Genomic DNA, 20,358 nt, shown 5'->3' on the forward strand with positions numbered 1-20,358 from the left:
GAATAAAGTTAAGCACATGCATAAGTGTGTTTAGACCCTGATTCTTCAAATCACCAGTGCTTCTCGAATGTTAAAGTATTGCTTGAGACATGCATTTCTATAAAAACAGTTGGAATATTTCTCAAAACACATTGAATTTTATCTTGGGCATGTTCTGCATGGTGCCTGGACTATTATCATACATTAGAGGGTTGGATACATCCTTTCATGAAAAGGCACCACAAGTGGTAAATATGCTTGACTTTACAGCTTGCAGAAGCAGAACATTTTTATACATCTACACTAGGGTGACCAGATGTCCCAATATTAGGGGCTTTGTCTTATATATGCAACAACCCCCTTCCCTCCCTGAAAATGTCCCAATTTTTCCATACTTGCTATCTGGTCACCCTAATCTACACATATACTTGTCTAAGCTTTGGGACAGATTCTCTCTCCCTGTTCCAGGTCCAGCTATTTTGAGCTGTTGAAGTAACAAAGTGCTAGAAGTTGGCCCTAACTGGCCAACTGAGAATTTCCTCCAGCCCATGCTCTGCAAATTCTCTAGTTTATGGTCCCATAGTGATTATAGCCAGTGGTGTAAATTAGTGCAGCCCCGAGCAGCTCTAATGTATGTCCGTAGGCCTGAACTGGTAGCAGATGCACCAGGAGAATCCGAGGCATAACCCCTGCCATTCTTTCTTCCCCCCATTCCTGTGCTAAGTAGATCTCAATATAGGAGAGAATCAGGAGAGATCCTGTTTGCCTTCCTCAGCCTGTGTGAATAAACTGGAGTCTGCAATTGATTATACAAACAGCATGCTTTGTGGTATTATTTATTTAGAAATTGTGAGTAACTACATCTGTAGTGTTCTCATTTCTCCCAATTCTGATGGTTTAACAAAATGGGGAAACATTAGCATATTTTAAGGTACAAAAGACACCTCATTGTTACCTAAACACATTTAAAACGTGAGGAAAACTCTGTATGCTCTAAATCAAATTTAAAAAATCTTTCCTTATAAGGAGTAGTGGCAATATTGTGTTTAGTATAACAAGAGTTCTTTACCCATTTAAAAAGAAAAGACATGCTGGTGCTGGCAATTTGAACCTAGCAACAAAGAGCTAAGCAGTTATTTAAAAAAACATTGTGTGATCCACATTAGTTGAGCTTGATTTGTTACTTTAAAGACATGTAGAAGAGCAAATAATATAAAACACAAAACTAGGTAATATCAAACATCCTAAAGTTGATATCATATACATCTGCATAAAAGTACACTCGATACCTTAATTTGAGGAACTAAATTTTTTAAAAGGTACTCCTTGAAACTTAAAATTGTTGTACTCTACACACAAAAAGTGGAATAAAGGAAAACACACATTTGGAATGATGTACAGATACTGGAAATGTATTCTCATTGGATTATGCATATCATCTTATGGCCTCTGATATTACCCTTGAACAAAAAGAATTAACAAGTGCCAATAGTGTGAGAGTAAAGGAAAGTTGCTCAGTCTGAGTGCATTAATCACTTTTGAGAAGAGACACGTTTTCTGGAATTTTTTGTTTTTGCAAAAAAAAATGTGAAGGCGAAAGCCTTCCTGACAGGCTCAAGATGAAAACTAGACTGTCAAGTACATAGGGTACACAAGGTTCTTTGGTAATTGCTTGGTATAAAGAAGCTTGTAATCCAAACTTCTTTTTTTTTTCGGCTACTCCAAAAATCGGTGGCAATTTCCAGCTAATCATCAGTTGAGATCTGTTTTGTAATGGCCAGATAAACTACAAGTAAATTTTTAACTAAACTAGGTTTCCACACACAGATCAAAGTTAATGGATGTACAATAACCTATAGTTCCCAGCAGCACTTATATGAACCATGAATCTTTATTAAAATGACAAGCACAACCACAAGGTTTCTGGTTCTTTACATTTTCAGTTTGTTTCTAAAGCAGACGTCTGCACCTGTACCAGGGTAACAGACACCTCAAGAGAAAGTAGATAAATTAGAATCACTTGGTTAAAGGTCAGGAAAGAAATATCAGATCATACAAACTCATGGAGGTCTAGGATTAGTGGAATTAGTAATACACTAATAACAAATTGGAAGAGATAAGAGTGTGTGTGTTTGTGTGTGTGTGTGTGTGTGTGTGTAAAGGTCAGACAGTGAAACTATTTTAAAGAGGAGGAAAGACTAAGATTGGTTCATTTTATTACAACGTGCAAATTGCAATGCTGGTTATAGTGTAACCTTCCCTTATAGTTAACTTATGTGAAGAATGACTTTACTATGGGAGGGTTCAATTGTGTTAAAGACCAATAGAATCTTTGTGTGTGTTTGATAAAAGATTTCTGGGCATAGAGATAAATGTAGATCTCATAGAGCCACCTCAGCTATAGTATTGGTTGATGAGAGTGACGGTGCAAATGAATGAGCTCAATAAATAGGATATTTATAAATTCAGGTTATAATTGTAGATTAAGTATGATACTTTCACATTAAAAATAGGCTGGGCAACAACCGACTTACTTAAACTAAATCCAATCACCATAGCAACTTAAAGTGCCCGCTGTTTCCAATTAATGCCCATAAAGAAAACAAACAGGTATCAACTGATAATGCTGAAAAAACAACACCTTCCCCCCAATGATGTAAGTATCACACTAGGTGTTTTTAATAACTTGGTTTTCTGAGCTTTAGAGATATAGTCTTTATAATGTGACTTTTCAAATATCTTTTCCTTTGCGTCTTGTTTCATTCTTCCTCCTCCTCCTCCTCCTCTTCTTTTCCCATTGTTTCCACAAGGAGTTCAGCGGTACAAGTTGCTTCCCCAAGGCTATTAACAGCTTTGCAGGTGTATTTGGCATCATCGTCCCCACAAACTTCAGAAATAGTCAAAGAACAGTTCCCATCCTCATCATAATCTATCTGGAAGTGACGAGACTCTTTAATAGATTGGTCATCTTTGTACCAGATTACCTCAGGGTCAGGGTAGCCTGTGACAGTGGGAAAGAATAGCAGCTGCTATAAGCCAAGACACTAAATGGTATTAACTTGTAAATGTTTTAGGCCCCAATCTCACATAGATTTGTGCATATGCATAAATTTAATCACACGAGTAGTCCTACTGAACTCTAATGAAAATAAGAGTTGTCTGCTGCCACTTCCCTACAAACAACAAACATTTGAAATTAACAGTGGAAGTATTCACTAATGTGACTTGTCACTATTTTCTAATGAAAGAAGAAAGCTCTTCACGGCAGCTCAGTCATCAACTAGTAGAGGTCCCTAATGACAGACTTGAGGCTCCCTATTAGGACATGAAGCATTCACAGTGCTTGCAGTCTTAACAATCCCCAACACAGAGATTTAAATACCAGGGGTATGAGATTGTGTGCTGTGCCTATAAGTTAGGGCAGCCTTCTCATGCTGCTTCACGGGCAGCAAAGCTGCTTAGAATCTCTGTAGTTCTACGAGCTGTGGCCGCACCTGTCCTCAGCATGTCCAACTCGTGCCTAGCATGCCCCCATGCCGGGGCTTTTGAGGGGGTCTTTGAAAGGCAGTATTGCAATACCTATGGCCAGTGGAATTCTCCCCACATCAGATCTAGGCCTTTTGGAGACCTTTTACACTGCTCAGGCTCTTTTATCCAACACAAAGGGACCATAGTAGGGTTGAAGTTCTCACCCCAGTAATAGAACACAGGCTAATCTGAGATTAATCAGATTGACTAAGTGGGGGCCTGGAAAAAGTGGTCATGTTGGTACAAATCTCTACAGGGGACAGAAGGAAAGGAATCAGAAGCATGTATCTGCCCTCATGAGTCTCTTTCGACCCCACTTCCCACACTATTCTCACCCCCCTGTTCTGCAGGGCACTTCCCTCTCCAGCTTGAGGAGAGCTCTCTGGGGAGAGGGAACTCCTCATTTGCTTCTGTCCTATCTCTTCTCTTGTATCTCTGAGAAAGAGACCAGCACTTTGGTGGGGAAGAAGAAGATGGAAAAGAACTCTCCTCTCGTGTTACACATCTAAGGCCCCCATCACACCCACCTGATTATCCATCCCAATGTGAGTGTCAGACTGTTGAAAGCAAACAGTTCCAACACAACGGAACTGCATGAGCAGCTCCTTATTGTAAACAGGAGAGCACAGGCTCTCAGTCTATTCTCTTGCCTGCTGCATCAACAAAGTGCTGAATAAAGACCCAATAATGGCTCCCTGTATAAACAAATCAGTAAAGAGCAGGAGCCCTGTAAGTGCCAGGAACCCAATACTAATCCATTGTGAGTTTGGAGCCCTATCACAGGACATTAATCTATTCCATCCATCCATGGTCCCCTTCATTGCAGTATCTGAGCACTTACCAACATTAATTAATTTACCCTTACAATCCCTCTGTGAGGTAGGGATCTTAGCCTTGGAGAAAGATTAAGTGACTTGCCCATGGGAGCTGTGTAGAAGCTGGTTTCTTTTTCATGGCAAGCATGGGAGATCACCAAGCGGCTCAAAATATATTCTATTATTGCAACATGTTCCATGCGGTAAGTGTGCACATAATGGCAAAGCTGAAGGGAACTAAAGCAAAAAAGCATGATGGAGCAATACAGAGAAATGACGGGGGAGGGGAGAAAGCAAAATGATGACACAGACATTAATTTAAAGTACCTTCAATTTTGCAGTCAAATCTAGCAGCACTTCCTTCCACAACTTCTATGTCCAGGATTGTTTTAGTAAAATATGGCTTTACATGGGGTTTTTCCTCTGCCACTGCTTCAAGGAAAGCCCTGGCAGCATCATCTAGAGAAAGTAAAGGAGAGTTAGTTATTTTGAAATTCCCTAGAAATGAGGTTGGGGTTTTTTAAATAACCAAATAATTGCAGAAAGCAGCTTCCCCCCCCCCCCATTACGCTTAATGCTATAAAACTAATGGAATAGTGAGACTATGTCACCCTTTTGCGCTAGTCTTTAACAGCCAGCCAAAGATTCAGACTATCAAACAGAATGAGTTATGTACACATAGCAAAGTGCAACATAACGTAATTTCGTATTCTTTCCTTGTATTTGTCTATGACCATTTCCTGGCAATTAGGCTGACTTAGATGCCCAAAGTTCACATGTAAGCACCCAAACAAATGGCCTGATTTTCTGAGGGGTTGCCATCCACAGTAAGTTACATGGCAGCTGCTGCATACTGGACTCCTGAAAAAGAGGTCATTTATTAAGGTCTCTAAATACAGATTTGGGTGCCTAGCTTTAGGCACATGTATTTGAAAATTTTGGCCTTGTCTGAGAAGCCCTGGCACCATTGTGCATGGAGGTACATAGAATACTGCCTGCACTCCACTCCTAAACACAGAATACTGCTGTTATTTGTATGAGAACTAAATACACCCCTTGCAAAATATTATATAGTGGACACACACACACACACACACACACACACACACACACACACACACAATATATATATATATATAAAAAGCAAACACTCTCCAAAGCTGATTTAAGTAGAGCTGACAAATGTGCCTTTATTACTTGGCATTACAGCAAGCACTTTCTGCCTCCCAATATGTGCAGTGAAGCATTCTGAGCATTAGACCAATCCTGATAGGTGCATGCATACGCGCATGTACACACACACACACACACACACACACTCTCTCTCTCTCTTAATGATGCAACTTTGCTAGTTTCCAACAGTCTTTAGGATTTTGTTTGGTTTTATATGACAGATGCCATTTAAAAGGTTTTCTATCATTAAACTCTTTGTTCAGACTTGGTAGAGGACATTGTATAGATAAAATTGTTACTACCTTTTACAATTCAGTGCAGTTCCTTACCATCCAGGTCTACTTTATCTGTATTTACAGGACTGGTAGGTGAGCTTGTAGAGGACTTCCTTCCACTCAGACCAGAAATCATTGCCATGGAGGATAGTCTCCCTATGGCTCGGACAGCATGACCTGTTTTCTGAAACATAACACAGAGGCTTCTCATCAGTTTAACCTAATGGGTACACATCTTTTCTGTAGCAGGAAGACTGTGGACAAATGACTTAGGGCCTGATCCAAAGGCTATGGGAGTCAATGGACAGACTCTTTAATAAGTCATTCCATTGTTCTAGATTAGAGAGACAGGCCTGAGCTGCCAAGTTCAGATGCAGCTATAAACTTCCACAAAGGATTCAGACACAAGGTTCATCACTGTTCTTAACAGAGGATGAAACACATCCCTTTGCAGTGGGTCAGCACTAAACCTATGAACCAGAGAATGCCTCAAATTAAAGCTTACATAGGGCTTAAATGGCAGATAGGCCTTGTGCTGGCCCTCTCTATGGGGCTGAACTTCACCCAAAATGAGTAACCAGCTAGTGTGAAATGAATGAGCAAGTGCCATCTGAATGTTAGAAAAATTTAACTTGGCAAGCCTCTGAAATGACAGGATATTAGCTAATGCAAATGCTAAAAGATGTTGATATGATAGACTCTATAGTATAGATAGTAAGTGTAATATCCTTTGTAAGGTTTGTATAGGCACCTGACAACATTTATAAATAGGGATGTATATGGTGTAGAAAGTATATGATGAAAATATATTGCTCAGTATTTTGTAAGCTGGTCAAAAGATTTGATCCAGGCCACTATGCATCTGCTACTCCATCCACGAGAACGGCCCAGATGGAGCCCCTACAGTGGCTCCAGCATCAAGGAAACAGAAGGACGGGGACAAAACGTTTCAATGAAAATTAATTAAGCCATCTGATGGGGGATTCATGAATGTCTTAAAAGAACAGTAAAAGATCTCGGTGCCCAGAGAAGATGGGACTCTCTGGATTAGGAAAACAAATCCCCCTACAATAAAAGTGTCTTTCTGGTCAGCTCCATTAGGGGCCCAATTATTCCTGGCCCTACTGTGAGTGTGGAGGGGGGTGCAAGGTTCCATGCAAAAGAAGTTTCCTCCTTCAAGGACCCTCATACGCAGGGACAGGGAAAATCCCTACTTAGAATCAAAGCCTTTTAGTAGCCTTGTGATAGCACTTGTGACATTTATGCACCAACACCTCTGCTACTGCCCATGCATTAAATTAGCAATAAAAAACACAGCTGCTCTACTGCAGCTGTGCACTGGCTGCAACTGGATTTTCATTAGCAGCAGAAGCCCTCTGTAATGATACGTCTCAGAATTACAGAAGCTAGGACTGGAAGAGACCTATTAGGGCATCTAGCCCACTTCCTTGCCCTCTTTATTACCTGCCATTTTCTTCTGGCCATATATTTCTTCATCCTATCTTTGGAAAGTTTTTTGGCTTCCATGTTTTTGGTGTCTTTTTGCAGCCAAGGATGCTGAAGACATTGAGTACAATCTAAGCGGCTCCTGTTTTTATGTAAAGAGACTAAGTCAGTGTTGCCAATACACAGGATAGAACCGATTTGCTTTTATGTTATTGTTTCCCCTTTTCTTTTTTAAGCAGTAGATCTCTACGTACTTTACTAAACTAGCCTTAATGGGACAGCTGCTTACTAGCTGTGGTTACTTGCTGTCTGTTACACTCGCTATCTATGACCAGTTTAACAGATTTTGAAGGCTTTTTATGGGGAAGGCTAAACACTGTAAAAATGTTAATAAAATATTGTCAAAAAAGAGCCATACATTATAGCCACAGCATAATCATCTCTGCTACAATGCCTCCAAAACCCTGCTTGCTGATCATGCCTTAGCAGGTGATGAACAGTGACCGTTTCTCTTCCTCTTTTTACTCTCTTCCTAACTTTCCTATTCCTGCCATGCCTCATCTTACCTCTCCCACCCATTAAATAAAATTTAACAAATACACGTCTAACAAAGCTGTGACAGTTCATCTCTGTAGTCACTTGCTTATAACTTGTAAATATATAACACTTTGTTTTGTATCATTTAGATAGTAAGCCCTCCAAGACAGGAACCGTCTCTTCCCTAGGTATGTTCAATGTTCACAGCAATGGGGCCTTAATCTTGACTGGAGTCTTGGGCACTATTATAATATAAATGTTTGCTACTATTAATAAAAAGGGTGGTGGCCCATGGCTTTTGTGAAACTAAGCTTTATGAGAGTCATAGGAAATGTATTGTCATGTCAGAGCCATCCACTCAAGGGCATCACATTTAAAAACAACTGAGAAAATTAAAACAAAATCCTATTACAATCCACTCAGATCAAGAAGCAGCATTTTCATGCTGGGATCTTTAGCTCCCATGTGCTACATTGTTATATTAATGATGATCACTCAAACCACATAGTACAACTCCATGGGATGCATTTGGCATACGAGTCCATCCCTGAAGGAAAGAAGTGAAAAGAATGAGCAGACACTTAAAGTGCTCCACTCCAGTCTGTGCAGTGTCAAGTGAATGATGACTGAGGTGATGAACACAAAGACACAGAGTGTTGGAGCATTCAGAGCTCCTTATTCATTGCTGCCCAAGCTGTTTGTAAAAAAGGATATTCAGAGCATGGGAGCACAAGGTGTACAAGTTCAATTAAATATGAAAGTGCAAAATATGTCAAGTTCAACAGCTTTACTTCATATCCTTCTTTAGCAGATTGCTGATAAAGTCCTTGGCATCATCAGAGATTTCATCAAAAGCTTCATCATCAAAGTCCCAGGTTGCTGAGGTAACATTGGCTAAAGTTTCATTGTCATTGTCTCCCATGAAAGGAGAAAGTCCACTGACCCTGGGGATAAAAAAAACAACAACCCACAAAACAGTGTCAGTCTTTAAATGAGCACAGATAACATCCTTGTGACAGCTCTTTGCTTTCTGAAAATCTGTATCAGTAGAAGTCGCATGTCAACTTAAAATAATACACTTGAAAGTTGATATACAGGCAAAATAAATGGGAAGAGGACTAGAATTTAAATCCCCAAAGCTAAAAGAGAAAGATTCTCCTCTTTCTTATACCTCTCTCATTTTGGGGAGAAACAGCAGCAGTTAGGTAAAGATGAAGTGGAAAGAGTTTGGTATCATAATAATTTGCTACACAGAAAGTTCAGTTCTCCTCAGATAATGACTATGCAAAGATGATACTGTACCTCAGCAGGTCTGCTTCTTGTGTATATTCAAAGTTATATTTGCTAACTTTAGTGACAGAAATAAGATTTTAGTGCTTTTTATTCCTCATGGTCAGGCAAGGCCAACATAGCTAGAAGCGAGAGCTGGATCCTGTCCCTTCTCATGCATTAACAAAGTTCTTTTCTAAAAATTCCAGTTATAATGGTGCAACCTCACTCTAGGCAATGGAATTGCACAAATGTATCTGCAGACATAATTTGGCTTTCAGGTCTGTTATTACTGATGCTAATGCATGAGAAGGAAATAACATAGCTAGTTTCTCATATGTGAGGTTGAGTTTGCAGGGCTGGCAGTTAGAAGAAATATCTTGGTACTGAGCAAATTTGATCTGTTGTCACTGAGGGAGAGACACACACAAACATGGGACCTCCACCTCATCATGCCATTTTTACAGAATATCTTTTCAGAGTAGAGCCGCACTTTAGGTGACAGACACTATAACCTAATGTAAGCTATGTAAGTGGTGATAACTCAATATTATTGTATCTAGAAATCAGCTGTGGAAAGGTCAAAGAAGGCCTATAATAATCCATTTCTATAAACTTATAGCAACATCAAGAACAGAAATGGGCCCAAGCTGCAAAGTTCTGATCCTGATCTGACCTCTTCCAAAGTTCAGGAACATTCAGTTCGGCCCTTTTCAGAAATAAGCCACAGAGGTCAGATCTGGATCAGGATCCAGTCTTTTCCAGAGTTCGGGGTTATTCAAATCCTAGTTTTGGCTCATCGCTAATAAGAGGAAGCACTAGGATTCAAACATTTTTCCAAAACCTCTGTTTTGTACATGGTAGACTAAAGGGGCAGCTGTGTTAATCCAACCACTGGGGGAAGCAAGGAACTGTCTAGAATGTTGGTTTTTAGATTGTGGGGCAGACATGGTTATCCGGGAGATGCAAGGACCTGACTAGTTAATTTTTTCTTGTTTCTTCAAGGTATCCAGTGTATGCTGGTCCAATTCCCTGGGGAGCTCAACCCTATCCCCTTGTGGCCTAAGGTAGGGTGGTTGGGAGGAGATTAGTCCCAGAATCCCTGCTCTCTCCCCGTGCCCCCATCCCAGTATGCTCAGCACTGAGCCACCATCCTACTGCTGGCCAGCTCTCATGGGAACTGCACAGCCTCGCGAGAACTCCCCCCCTTTCTATCACTCTCACTTCCCCCATGACTGCACTGGGAATCAACATGGCAGGGACAGCATGCATAGGCCTGGCCCCACAGTAAAGGCCTCACACAACTGTGTGCACACACACGCACATAGAGGGGGCAGAACCAATGAACACAAGTTGCCGCTCTAGGTATTGGGATTCAAATGGGATGTGTGTGAGCCTCCTCCCGCCCCAGCTGCTCATGTGGGGATTTTCTCCTTTCCTCTGAGGTCCAAACTGCGCACCATCTGGGTACCCTTGTGCCAAAGGGGCACATATGGGACATGAATCTCCGAAGGGAGGTGCAGCAAAAAAAGTTTGGGAACTTCTGGTCTAGAATAGTCCATTGAAAGACAGGGTACATCATTATAGGTCAGTACATCACCAGCTGCCTGTAACTGTGCCCAATGGAGTCTCTTCATTCTGGGAATCAAGTAAACATATCATCATTACCATGGTCTCTTAGTGCTTACCCTCATGACTGACATTCACAGAAAGTGAAAGCAGACAAGGCTGTCATTGTTGCTTAAGAGGATATAAATACTGTTGTCATAATCCACTGAATGCTTTGGTGTCCCTTCAAGTGTCAGGAAGTTGGCATGAACCCTAGAGACTCCTATGCCGCTGTCAGAGAATAGTAACTTTTGGTTACTACCAGCAAGGGCTAGATTCAAGCTAGTGAACAAGGGATGAAGGTTCTGTCCCACTAATGTATCAAAGTTGCCCAGACTCCCATGACAGTTGCTTTGTTGCCCTTCACTAGCTCTGATTTATCATGGTATGGAAATTCTTTTTTTTTTTTAAAGCACACAATTCAATTAAAAACACTCTTAAGAATGTAGGCAGTATGAATGTAGCTGTGTCGGTCCCAGGATATTAGAGAGACAAGGTGGGTGAAGTATTATCTTTTACTGGACCAACTTCTGTTGGTGAGAGAGCTGAGTTTTCAAAAGCTTGTCTCTCTCACCAGCATAAGTTGGTCCAAATAAAGATATTACCTCACCCTCCTTGTCATACTTAAGAATGTTATTTCAAAGACAGGTTGCCTTCCATTTCATTTAAATAGTTGCTAACTAACTGCTGTTTAAAACAATTACCACTAGAGGGCAACTCTGTCCAGGCTATTATTTTTCAATATGCTTGGACTCCATGTCTTTAAGAGAACTGTCTTTACAAAAACTATATTAATTTGAGGGAGAGGCACTAGGAAGGGAAAGAATCTTAAAACACTAGATTGAGCTTTAGGGCAAACGGCTTGGGATCAAGCCCTCACAATGCCTTTTATATACCTATAGTTTAAAACAAAGGTTATAGGTCGATTTGTGTTTTGTATATGGTCGAGTAAACAATGAACAATTCATTTACAAAATGTGAAGGCCACTGTGTATCAAGCTACTCACAGTGACTCGAACATGCCACTGCTGCATATTAGAAAAATGAGGCAGTAAAAGAATAGGAGTGAATTGGGGCACTGATCCACATTAGGTAACACAAGAAACATTCATTGTATTTGGATTTCATGATCTCCACCCCAGTTCTGTGTGCTATTCAGAGCGGATCATTCAACAGGACAGAACTTCCTTCTTCCACCATAAAAGGCATGCCGGACTAGTCATCGCACATTATAAAAGGAAGCCTTCAAGGATGTACTTGCCCTTCACTCAGCAGCCCAGCAGCTGCAGCATAGGACTGAAGGGCACTTTGACAAGTCCCCTTAATTAATGAGCAGATGTGAAGGAAAGAAGGGTCACAAGTACCAAAACTCTATAACGCAGTACTGTATGGGACAGTCCTGGATTGGCAGGGGGTTGGACTAAGGATATAATAATATGCCTTTCATCTTCAACATCTGATGTACCCCACCTAAAATTTTGACCTAGAGAGAACCAGAGAGACCTAGAGAGAACTATACAGACTCAATTCTGTAAGGTGCTCTCAGGATCAGATCCCAGAAAGCACCTAAGTACATGAATAACTTTAAGCATGTGAGCAGTCCCATTGAAGTCAATGGGACTACTTTTGTTCTTAAAATTAAACATGCGCTCAAGTGCTTTGTTGCCTCAGAGCCGCAATGCTCCACATCTATGGATGAAACAGCCACCTTTGTTGGCTCTTTCTGAGTCCTGACCATTTCAACCTCCTTTTTATGCAGTCAGACAGACTCCAACAATATCACTGCTCCTGAACAAAACAAAATTAGGTGGAACTCACTGGGTTTTAAAAACACTCTGGATTGAAACATGTGAAGTCATCTCTAAATATATTGTTTACAGAAAGCACTTGAAGAATGAACGATCAGGCCCAGCAAAACTGTGCTGAAAGACCCACTATCCTTCAAGAATTGCTTCTGTCCATACATTCTAAAGATACTAGACTTATTATATTATACAGAATTATTAACAGCCCCCACAAAAGAGTTGTGCTACTCCCCTTTGTCACTAACAACTCCATCCAAAATTTGGTACAAAGACTGCTCCCAAGGGTTGTGCTGTCATAAGTAAACTGGAAAATATTCACTCTTTGTAGCCCTATTCCCTCACACAAAGGTACCACTAAATATTTTACTGCCCCTGGAAGTTGCCTGTAACAAAGTCTAGTATCTCATACAGTACCTAGCTAGTTTTCTAAATGTCTATATGTGAGGTGAAGGCATGAGGCCCAGAGGGGAAGTAGTAAAACAAAATGAGCAGATGTATTTGCTCCTTATTTGAGAAATGTTTTATTCTCTTAATTTACACCATGTCAGGTACACTCAGATACTACACTGAAGGGCATCTTTACAAGTGTGTACAATACTATATGAATGTGTAATAAGACCTATGAAAACTGGAAGATTAATGTGTGAAAAAGTGACAATGTAAAATGACATCTTACTTCAAATATCTGTTCCGTCTTTTACACATATCTGTTTACTAGCTAAGACAAGTTTTCACTCCTTGTAGCACTGCAAAGCCAGTATGGCTGCTGGTAGAATGAAATAGATTCTATTCTGCCTTCATGCTTCATCAGCAAATGTCATTAGATAAGTTACTGATGCAGAATCTCTGGCCCTGATTAAGCAAAGTACTCAAGGATGAGCTTAAGTCCATTCCTGCTCAACAAAGCATTTCAGCATGTGCCTAAGTCTCATCAAAGTCACTGTTATTAAGAGGCCATGTAAGAGGCAGAAAAAACTCATCTTGTTTCAGGAGGAGTCTGCGATTCCAAATCTGCCACCACACTATCATTGTTACGCAGTCTCTTTTCTGACTATAACTGTACCATAAGTGAAATTAGCTCCCAACCAGCACTTATTCAGCAGATCAATACAACTGATGCAAGGGTAATAATTTCACACAAATTAAGTGTTCCTGAACCATTTCTTCTTGAAAAAAATACTTGTGTGGTCATTGCAGGGGGAATCCCACTCTCCATCAATACTTGATTGCAAATATGACCTTTGTACATCTCCACAAATAATATTACACAGATTATTTCACGGAGTGACAGACACAGGCAGGCCCATTTCAGTGAGATTAGAACTTTTTGCTACTATGCAAAAGACTTGATTTTTCATGCCTGGTTTATCAGTTCCAATACTAGTGGGGGCTGGGAGAGCTGTAGAGATAATGCCCTGTGGAGAGATAGCAACTTCATTGTTCTGCAGCAACTTCTCAGGCCTAACTAAGGGTAATGGTGGGAGAAGCGATATTGTCCTGCAGAGTGCTTGGAGGCTCAGGGTAAGACTGATGGAAGTTGGGAGAGAAAAGAGTAAGTTTTTAGAAAAAACGGAGTGGGTGACATATAGGAATGTTTGGTAAACTCTAAAATGCATTCATTTGAATGGATTTATTATGCATTTACTGTACTTAGTAAATTACATGTAGCAGCCCATTGTACATTAAGCAACCAAAACGCTCTCTTCTATTCTGTGCTTTCCAAACACTATTTCAAAATACTGTTGTTTAAAACTCAATCAAATTTTCCTACTTCTGGACCTTCCATGATGTTGAGAATTTACAAGGCCACAATAACTGTTCCTTTACTCCCGAGTTAAAGTGCGAGTCAGCTGATTTGCATTGGGAATACTTGTAAGGAAGGCCATATCTTTGTATGTATTCAGAAAACAAAGAAAAATTGGCAGCTAATGGATGCAGTACCCACAAGCTCTTGTCCTTATCACAGAACTTCTTGACCTGGGGACTCAATTGTTCCTTTCTTAATAGCCATTTACAGTAATAAATGCCTAGCAATTGGTTTGATGGATTATGGAAACAATTTCCTTTTAGGAATGCGAAAGCTAAGTGATAAAAATGAGCTGCGTGCGCCCAGGAAAATTAATTTTGAGTTTAAGCTATGATCTTATTATTAGACAAATATCAGGCTGTTTACTGAAAACATTTTTCCAGCTACTTAACCAGGCATCTTTCTGGCATCCTAAGCACAATTTGTTTAAAAAGTCTTTCGCAATTTCCATTTTTAAGGAAAGGACTGAGATATTTTACTCTCTTGACAATGCTCAGTATTTATGTACCTGTTCTTGGAAGATCCTGAGTGCCTATATTTATAGACAGTAAGACCAGAAGGAACCGTTCGATCATCTAGCCTGAGCTCCTGCACAACACATGCCATAGAATTTCATCCAGTAATTCCTGCAGTAAGACCATGACTAATCAAAGGAAATTGAGCATACTCAATGCCTCACACAATCACTCACTGAGCATTGCCTGCCATGCTTAGCATCTCCCATGATTGGACCTCAAGGATGCTGAGTTCCACTTTACAACCCTTTCAACATATTGTCAGTGACAAATGAGCAAAACTGACTAACTGTTAGAATGAATCAAACACACTGGTTCTAGTAGCCCTAGCAGGTAATTTGAAGTAAATACACTTAGGTGAACATGATCATAACTAAGGCTGCGAGTTTGTCACAGAGGTCATGGAAGTCACGGATTCCATGACTTTCCGTGACCTCCGTGACTTCTGCTGTGCCCAGTGTGCCTGGCTCAAGGGCATCTCAGGGAGCCCCTGCATCAGTCGCTGCTGAGGGAGTCTCGGGCCACCGCATCCCCCCGCCCAGCAGCAGCAGAGTTTAGGTGTGGGAGGGGACATGGGGTTGGCGCACGGGATGGGGTGAGGTGGGCTCTGGGTGGTGCTTACCTGGGGGGCTCCCCGGAAGCGGCGACATCCCCCTGGCTCAGCTCCTAGGCGGAGGCATGGCCAGACAGTCTGCGTGCTGCCTCCACCTGCAGGCACCACCGCGGTTCTTGGCCAATGAGATCTGTGAAGCCAGCGCTCTGGGTGGAGACAGCGCGCAGCGCTTCCTGGCCATGCCTCCGCCTAGGAGCTAAGCAAGTGGGGATGTCACCACTTCCAGGGAGCCCTGTAGGTAAGCGCCGTCCGGAGCCTGCCTCACCCCGTCCTGTGCCCCAACCCCTGTCCCCTCCCACACCCAAACTCTGCTCCTGTGGGGGCAGGGGAAGGCATGAAGCCAGGTAGGGAGCCTACCAGCCCCACCAACTCCCCCCAGCACCAGCAGGGGTCCCGGGCCGCTCACCTCTCCCACCCCCCTCATCACCCCTGGGGGGTCCTGGGCCGCGTGCCGCCACCCTTCCCCAGCACCCATGGCACCCCCAGGTAGCTCCCACAAGTTTTAGTCAGGGATATATCATAAAAGTCATGGACAGGTCACAGGCCGTGAATTTTTCTTTACTGCCCATGACCTGTCCGTGACTTTTACTAAAAATACCTGTGGCTAAAACGTAGCCTTAATCATAACATCACAGGAGGTCAGACGGTAATTTAGCTCTTGTAGCTACAATATGAAATCAGTTGATGCTCTCAGTCCATTTCCTAGTGAACATAACCTTACATTACAAAAACTCCATCACAGCTGGCACTAACTGGCTCCAGTGTTGGAAATCTCAGGAGAGATACCAAGAATGGAATGGACCATGGAGACCTGGGGTTGGTTTCTTCAGAACAGGTTAAAGGCACAAGTGTCAGGCAAGTGAGAAAACCCAACTAATTCTCTTTCATTTTGAAAAACAGAATCACAACACTTGAGGATTCTTTACTGGTTCTATCTAAAGAACATGCAGTGCACTTTCAGCTTCAGAATTAGCTATCCTTAAGTCTTTACTGTTGACCTGGGCCAGATTTAAACCAGTGACCTAAATGTATCCAGTTACCAATGCCCTGAATCATTCCATACCAGTTCAAAAAGAAAACAATGGAGCAAGATCTTTCTACCAACCCAAGTGCCCTACAATAAGGCAATGGAAGCAATGATCAATCACAAATTGATAAAGGATGGAATCTGAGAGCTAGTCTCAGGAGATTATGAAGGTCAGGTGAGCACATGTACAGTGTTCTGTCAACTGCAGAACGATCCTGAAAAAAAGATTCATGGTAAAATTCCATATGAAGTATTGGAAATCCAAACCAATCTATACCGCAGTGGAAAGTTATGATTTCACCGAGATCAGGTACTTTAAAAGGATATAGCACAAATGGGACTAATAAAGTGAGCTGAATTACTGGCAGTAAGTGGAGAAGTGAATCAGCAACTGTAAATCCGTGCCTGCTTTATCCTGATGTCTGGGCACCAAAAAGACAAATGGTATTGCATCTTGTAATAATGTGTATACACAACTGACTTCTTAACCTGAATTTTGGTATTGAAATAATAATAGAATTTTAAAAGAGTTTTATGTTACTGAATGTTAGCAATACAGCTGTCCAAAAGGGTTCATCAGAAAAGAACCAAGAATAGTAAAAATAAACAAAAATTCTGTAGTGCCTGCAAGACTAAATGGCATATAGACAGCTGGAAAGAATTCATCAGGGTTATGCTTCAATTAGACAACGGTTATTATAAATGCAAAGAGAAACCCTGAAAATAGACATAAATGGAGATGATTCACACAACCCATAGTTTTTGTGGCATGTTACTTCGAAGTCAATACATTAACTAAAGATAATGGGACAAAAAGTAGAACAGGACGACAGTAAGTGAGATCAAACAGGAAGACAAACAATAAGATATAGATACAATGGAGGAAATGTAAAGAACAAAAACAATTATGTAGTGACTGGAGTGAATGATTTATTTGGGATGATTAGGGAGGACTGAACATGAATAGCATGGAAAAATAAAAACTAACTGGAGGGCAGTGCTATATAAGTGCCAAGCATAATCAGTGTTACATGGCAGCTGTCCTCACCAAGGAAGGAGAGAAATTGTGTAAGGGAGTATTACTACAGAACATGCAACAAGAATAGTAGGAAATTAAGGAAAATATAGGCGATGAATGTCCAGAAAAACATCCCAACAGCAAGATCTATCAGACAATGGAATAACTGTATTAATTTATTTCTATTGCAGTACTGCCTAGGAGCTTCAGCCATGGAAGAGGCCCCCCTTGGGCTAGGCACTGTACAAATACAGAATAAAGAGACAGTCTCTGCCCCAAAAGAGTTTACAATCTAAATGTAAGACAAGAGACAGACAGGCAGGCAGAAGAGTACAAGGAATCAATGAGATAGTATTGGTCAACATGAAAGATAGTGGCTTTGGCACCCCAGCAGCCACGTAAATGGTAGAACCCCTTTGCTTGAGACATTGAAAAGTGACGTTGACATCACACTGGAAATCAGACTGACAGAGCATCCTTGGTGTTGGTGCTGGATTAGAGAAAAGAAATAAGGAGTTCTCCCCCTTTGGGGGCCCCATGAAAAAAGCTGGGCTGGTCAGAGTCCTAGTATTCTGGAGAGCACAAGAACTGCTTCATCCATAACGCCAAGGCCACAGATGACCCAAAAGGTGTGAGGAGGAAGCAGAACTGTGGTATTATTGCCCACATCTCTGCACGTGCTCCTGGAATTAAGTATGCTGGGGAAGCTGGGTGCACCATTCCCAATGATAGTGCAGCGTTTACACTTCAGTCGGCGTGCCCAGAAACTACAAGAGGGATTGTGCCAAAGGCCTTTGAAATAGTGAGGCTCTGCATTGCAACCTTGAGGTTGTATATCACCAGTTCATTCTATGCAGAGAAAAGTCCTACACTGGCAGAGGGAGTTTAACTGATTACTATTACATACTCTTGGTTGAGTTCCAACTGCACCCAACTCTGTACAAGACATCAAGGAAGACATAGTCCCTTCCTTAAGGAGTTTATAATCTAAACAGATAACATTGAGCACAATAGCAAAACAACAGTGGGAAACTGTGCTCCTTGTCTTTCTTTTGTTTGGGTGTGTTTTGTAATGGGGTTGTGACAGTATACTGCCAACATGTTTAGCATTAGTGGGCCCTGAAGAAGAATTGGTCTTTAAGGAAGTGAAGAGAGGGTGGGAGTCTGGCACACTGGAATGGGTATGGAAATACCAGGTGAGGACCCAGTGGGTCTTTTCCCACTCTAACTTCTCTGATTTTATACTTCCAACGTGGTGAAGATACATCTGCCATTGGCTGCTGCATCAAACTGCTTGTGACTCTAGCTATGTATCAGTGAGGCAAAGATCTTCACTGTGTCTGAGGAGTGTCAAGACAATTTTTTCCCTAAAGTTTTAAAGGGAGTTTAAGGCAGACGTGTGATAAATCCTATGAAATATTTCAGGAGATTAATCAGGTTGCCAGAGCATCTGAAGCAAACATAGCTTTATTCTTTATGCAGAACAACCATCCAGGAAACTATAGGTTAATCTAGATGACTGAACTTCCAAAAAGAGGCAAAATTCTAAGGTTCTAAAAAACATGTCTCTGGGATGTTGCAAACATGGGAATGGTTTGAATGGGAATGTATATGAAGAGTGTGGAGAAACCAAAAACAAACAAACAAAAAATCTACCACACCCTAACATGAAGATCAAACAGTTATGAGGGAACGTATGACATATCTGACTAATGTATGCAGTGTTATTGTAGCCATGTTGGTCCCAAGTTATTAGGGAGACAAGGAGGGTGAAGTAATATCTTTTACTAGACCACCTTCTGTTGGTGAGAGCGACAAGCTTTCGAGCTTACACAGAGTGCTTCTTCAGGTCTGGGAAACTGACTCAGGGCATGTCTGCACTAGCAAGTTTCCAGGGGCACAGCTGTACCAATGCAAGAGCACTTGTGTAGCCATTCTATGCCGATGGGAGAGAGCTCACCTGTCAACATAATAAAACCACCTCCATGAGCAGCAGTAGCTATGTTGGCGGGAGAAGCTCTCCCGCCAACGTACCACTATACACACTACCACTTATGCCGGTGAAACTTATGTTACTCGAGTATGCTTTTTCACACCCCTGAGTGACGTAAGTTTTTCCGACATAAGTGGTAGTGTAGACATGGCCTCAGAGTGTCAATGCTAAATACAAGATGGAACAGATAGTTTAGCCTAAGTAGTTAACACATATTTCAAGGGACCATTCAAGGTGAAGTGGCCTGAAAACATCCCTCCAGTCTCAGGGTACGTCTACACTTACCTCCGGGTCTGGCGGCAGGCACTCGATGTTCTAGGATCGATCCCGGAAGTGCTTGCCGTCGACGCCGGTACTCCAGCTCAGCGAGAGGAGTACGCGGCATCGACGGGGGAGCCTCCCTGCTGCGTCTGGACCCGCGGTAAGTTCGGACTAAGGTACTTGGAATTCAGCTACGTTATTAACGTAAGTCCAAAGTGGGAGGTTAGTGGGGACCAGGCCTTTGAGAGGAAAGGAAGGGACAGGTGGGGTGGAGTAGGGTAGGATGTGGAGAAGCAGCTGGAGTGGGGTTGTTAGTGGATTACAGATTGTTGTAATAAATCATAAATCCAGTGTCTCTTTTCAGTCCATGATTTTTAGTGTCTAACAAAGTTATGAATTTAAGCTCTGAGGCTTCTCTTCTGAAAGGGCTGTGCAGCTTTCCTTTGAGGATGAAGACTGATAGGTCAGATATAGAGTGATCGCTTTGTGAAAAGTGTTCATCCACAGGTGATGTCACATTTTTGTCTTTTATCATCTTCCTGTGTGAGTTCATTTGAGAGCGTAGTGATTGTCTGGTTTCACCCACATAGTTGTTATTGAGGCATTTAGTACACTGGATGAGGTACACCACATGTTGAGATAGGCATGTTTAGGACCCGTGGATTTTGAAAGGTGTGTTGTGGGGCGGG

The 20,358-nt window shown here is 41.7% G+C and overlaps 1 protein-coding gene across 1 annotated transcript in view; it reads right to left on the minus strand.

Annotated features, from left to right (window-relative positions):
• Window positions 1-785: 785 nt before the first annotated feature.
• The window catches only part of MYLK (myosin light chain kinase), a gene marked incomplete in the record, with an annotated part of 315,646 nt that continues 296,073 nt past the window's right edge, over window positions 786-20,358 (minus strand). Inside the window, 5 exon segments of the mRNA XM_034786555.1 lie at window positions 786-2,980; window positions 4,650-4,781; window positions 5,825-5,954; window positions 7,235-7,358; window positions 8,545-8,697. Coding sequence (XP_034642446.1) covers window positions 2,739-2,980; window positions 4,650-4,781; window positions 5,825-5,954; window positions 7,235-7,358; window positions 8,545-8,697 — 781 coding nt within the window.

Source organism: Trachemys scripta, chromosome 11 (genome assembly GCF_013100865.1).
Source record: "Trachemys scripta elegans isolate TJP31775 chromosome 11, CAS_Tse_1.0, whole genome shotgun sequence".
Classification (NCBI taxonomy): Eukaryota; Metazoa; Chordata; order Testudines; family Emydidae; genus Trachemys; species Trachemys scripta.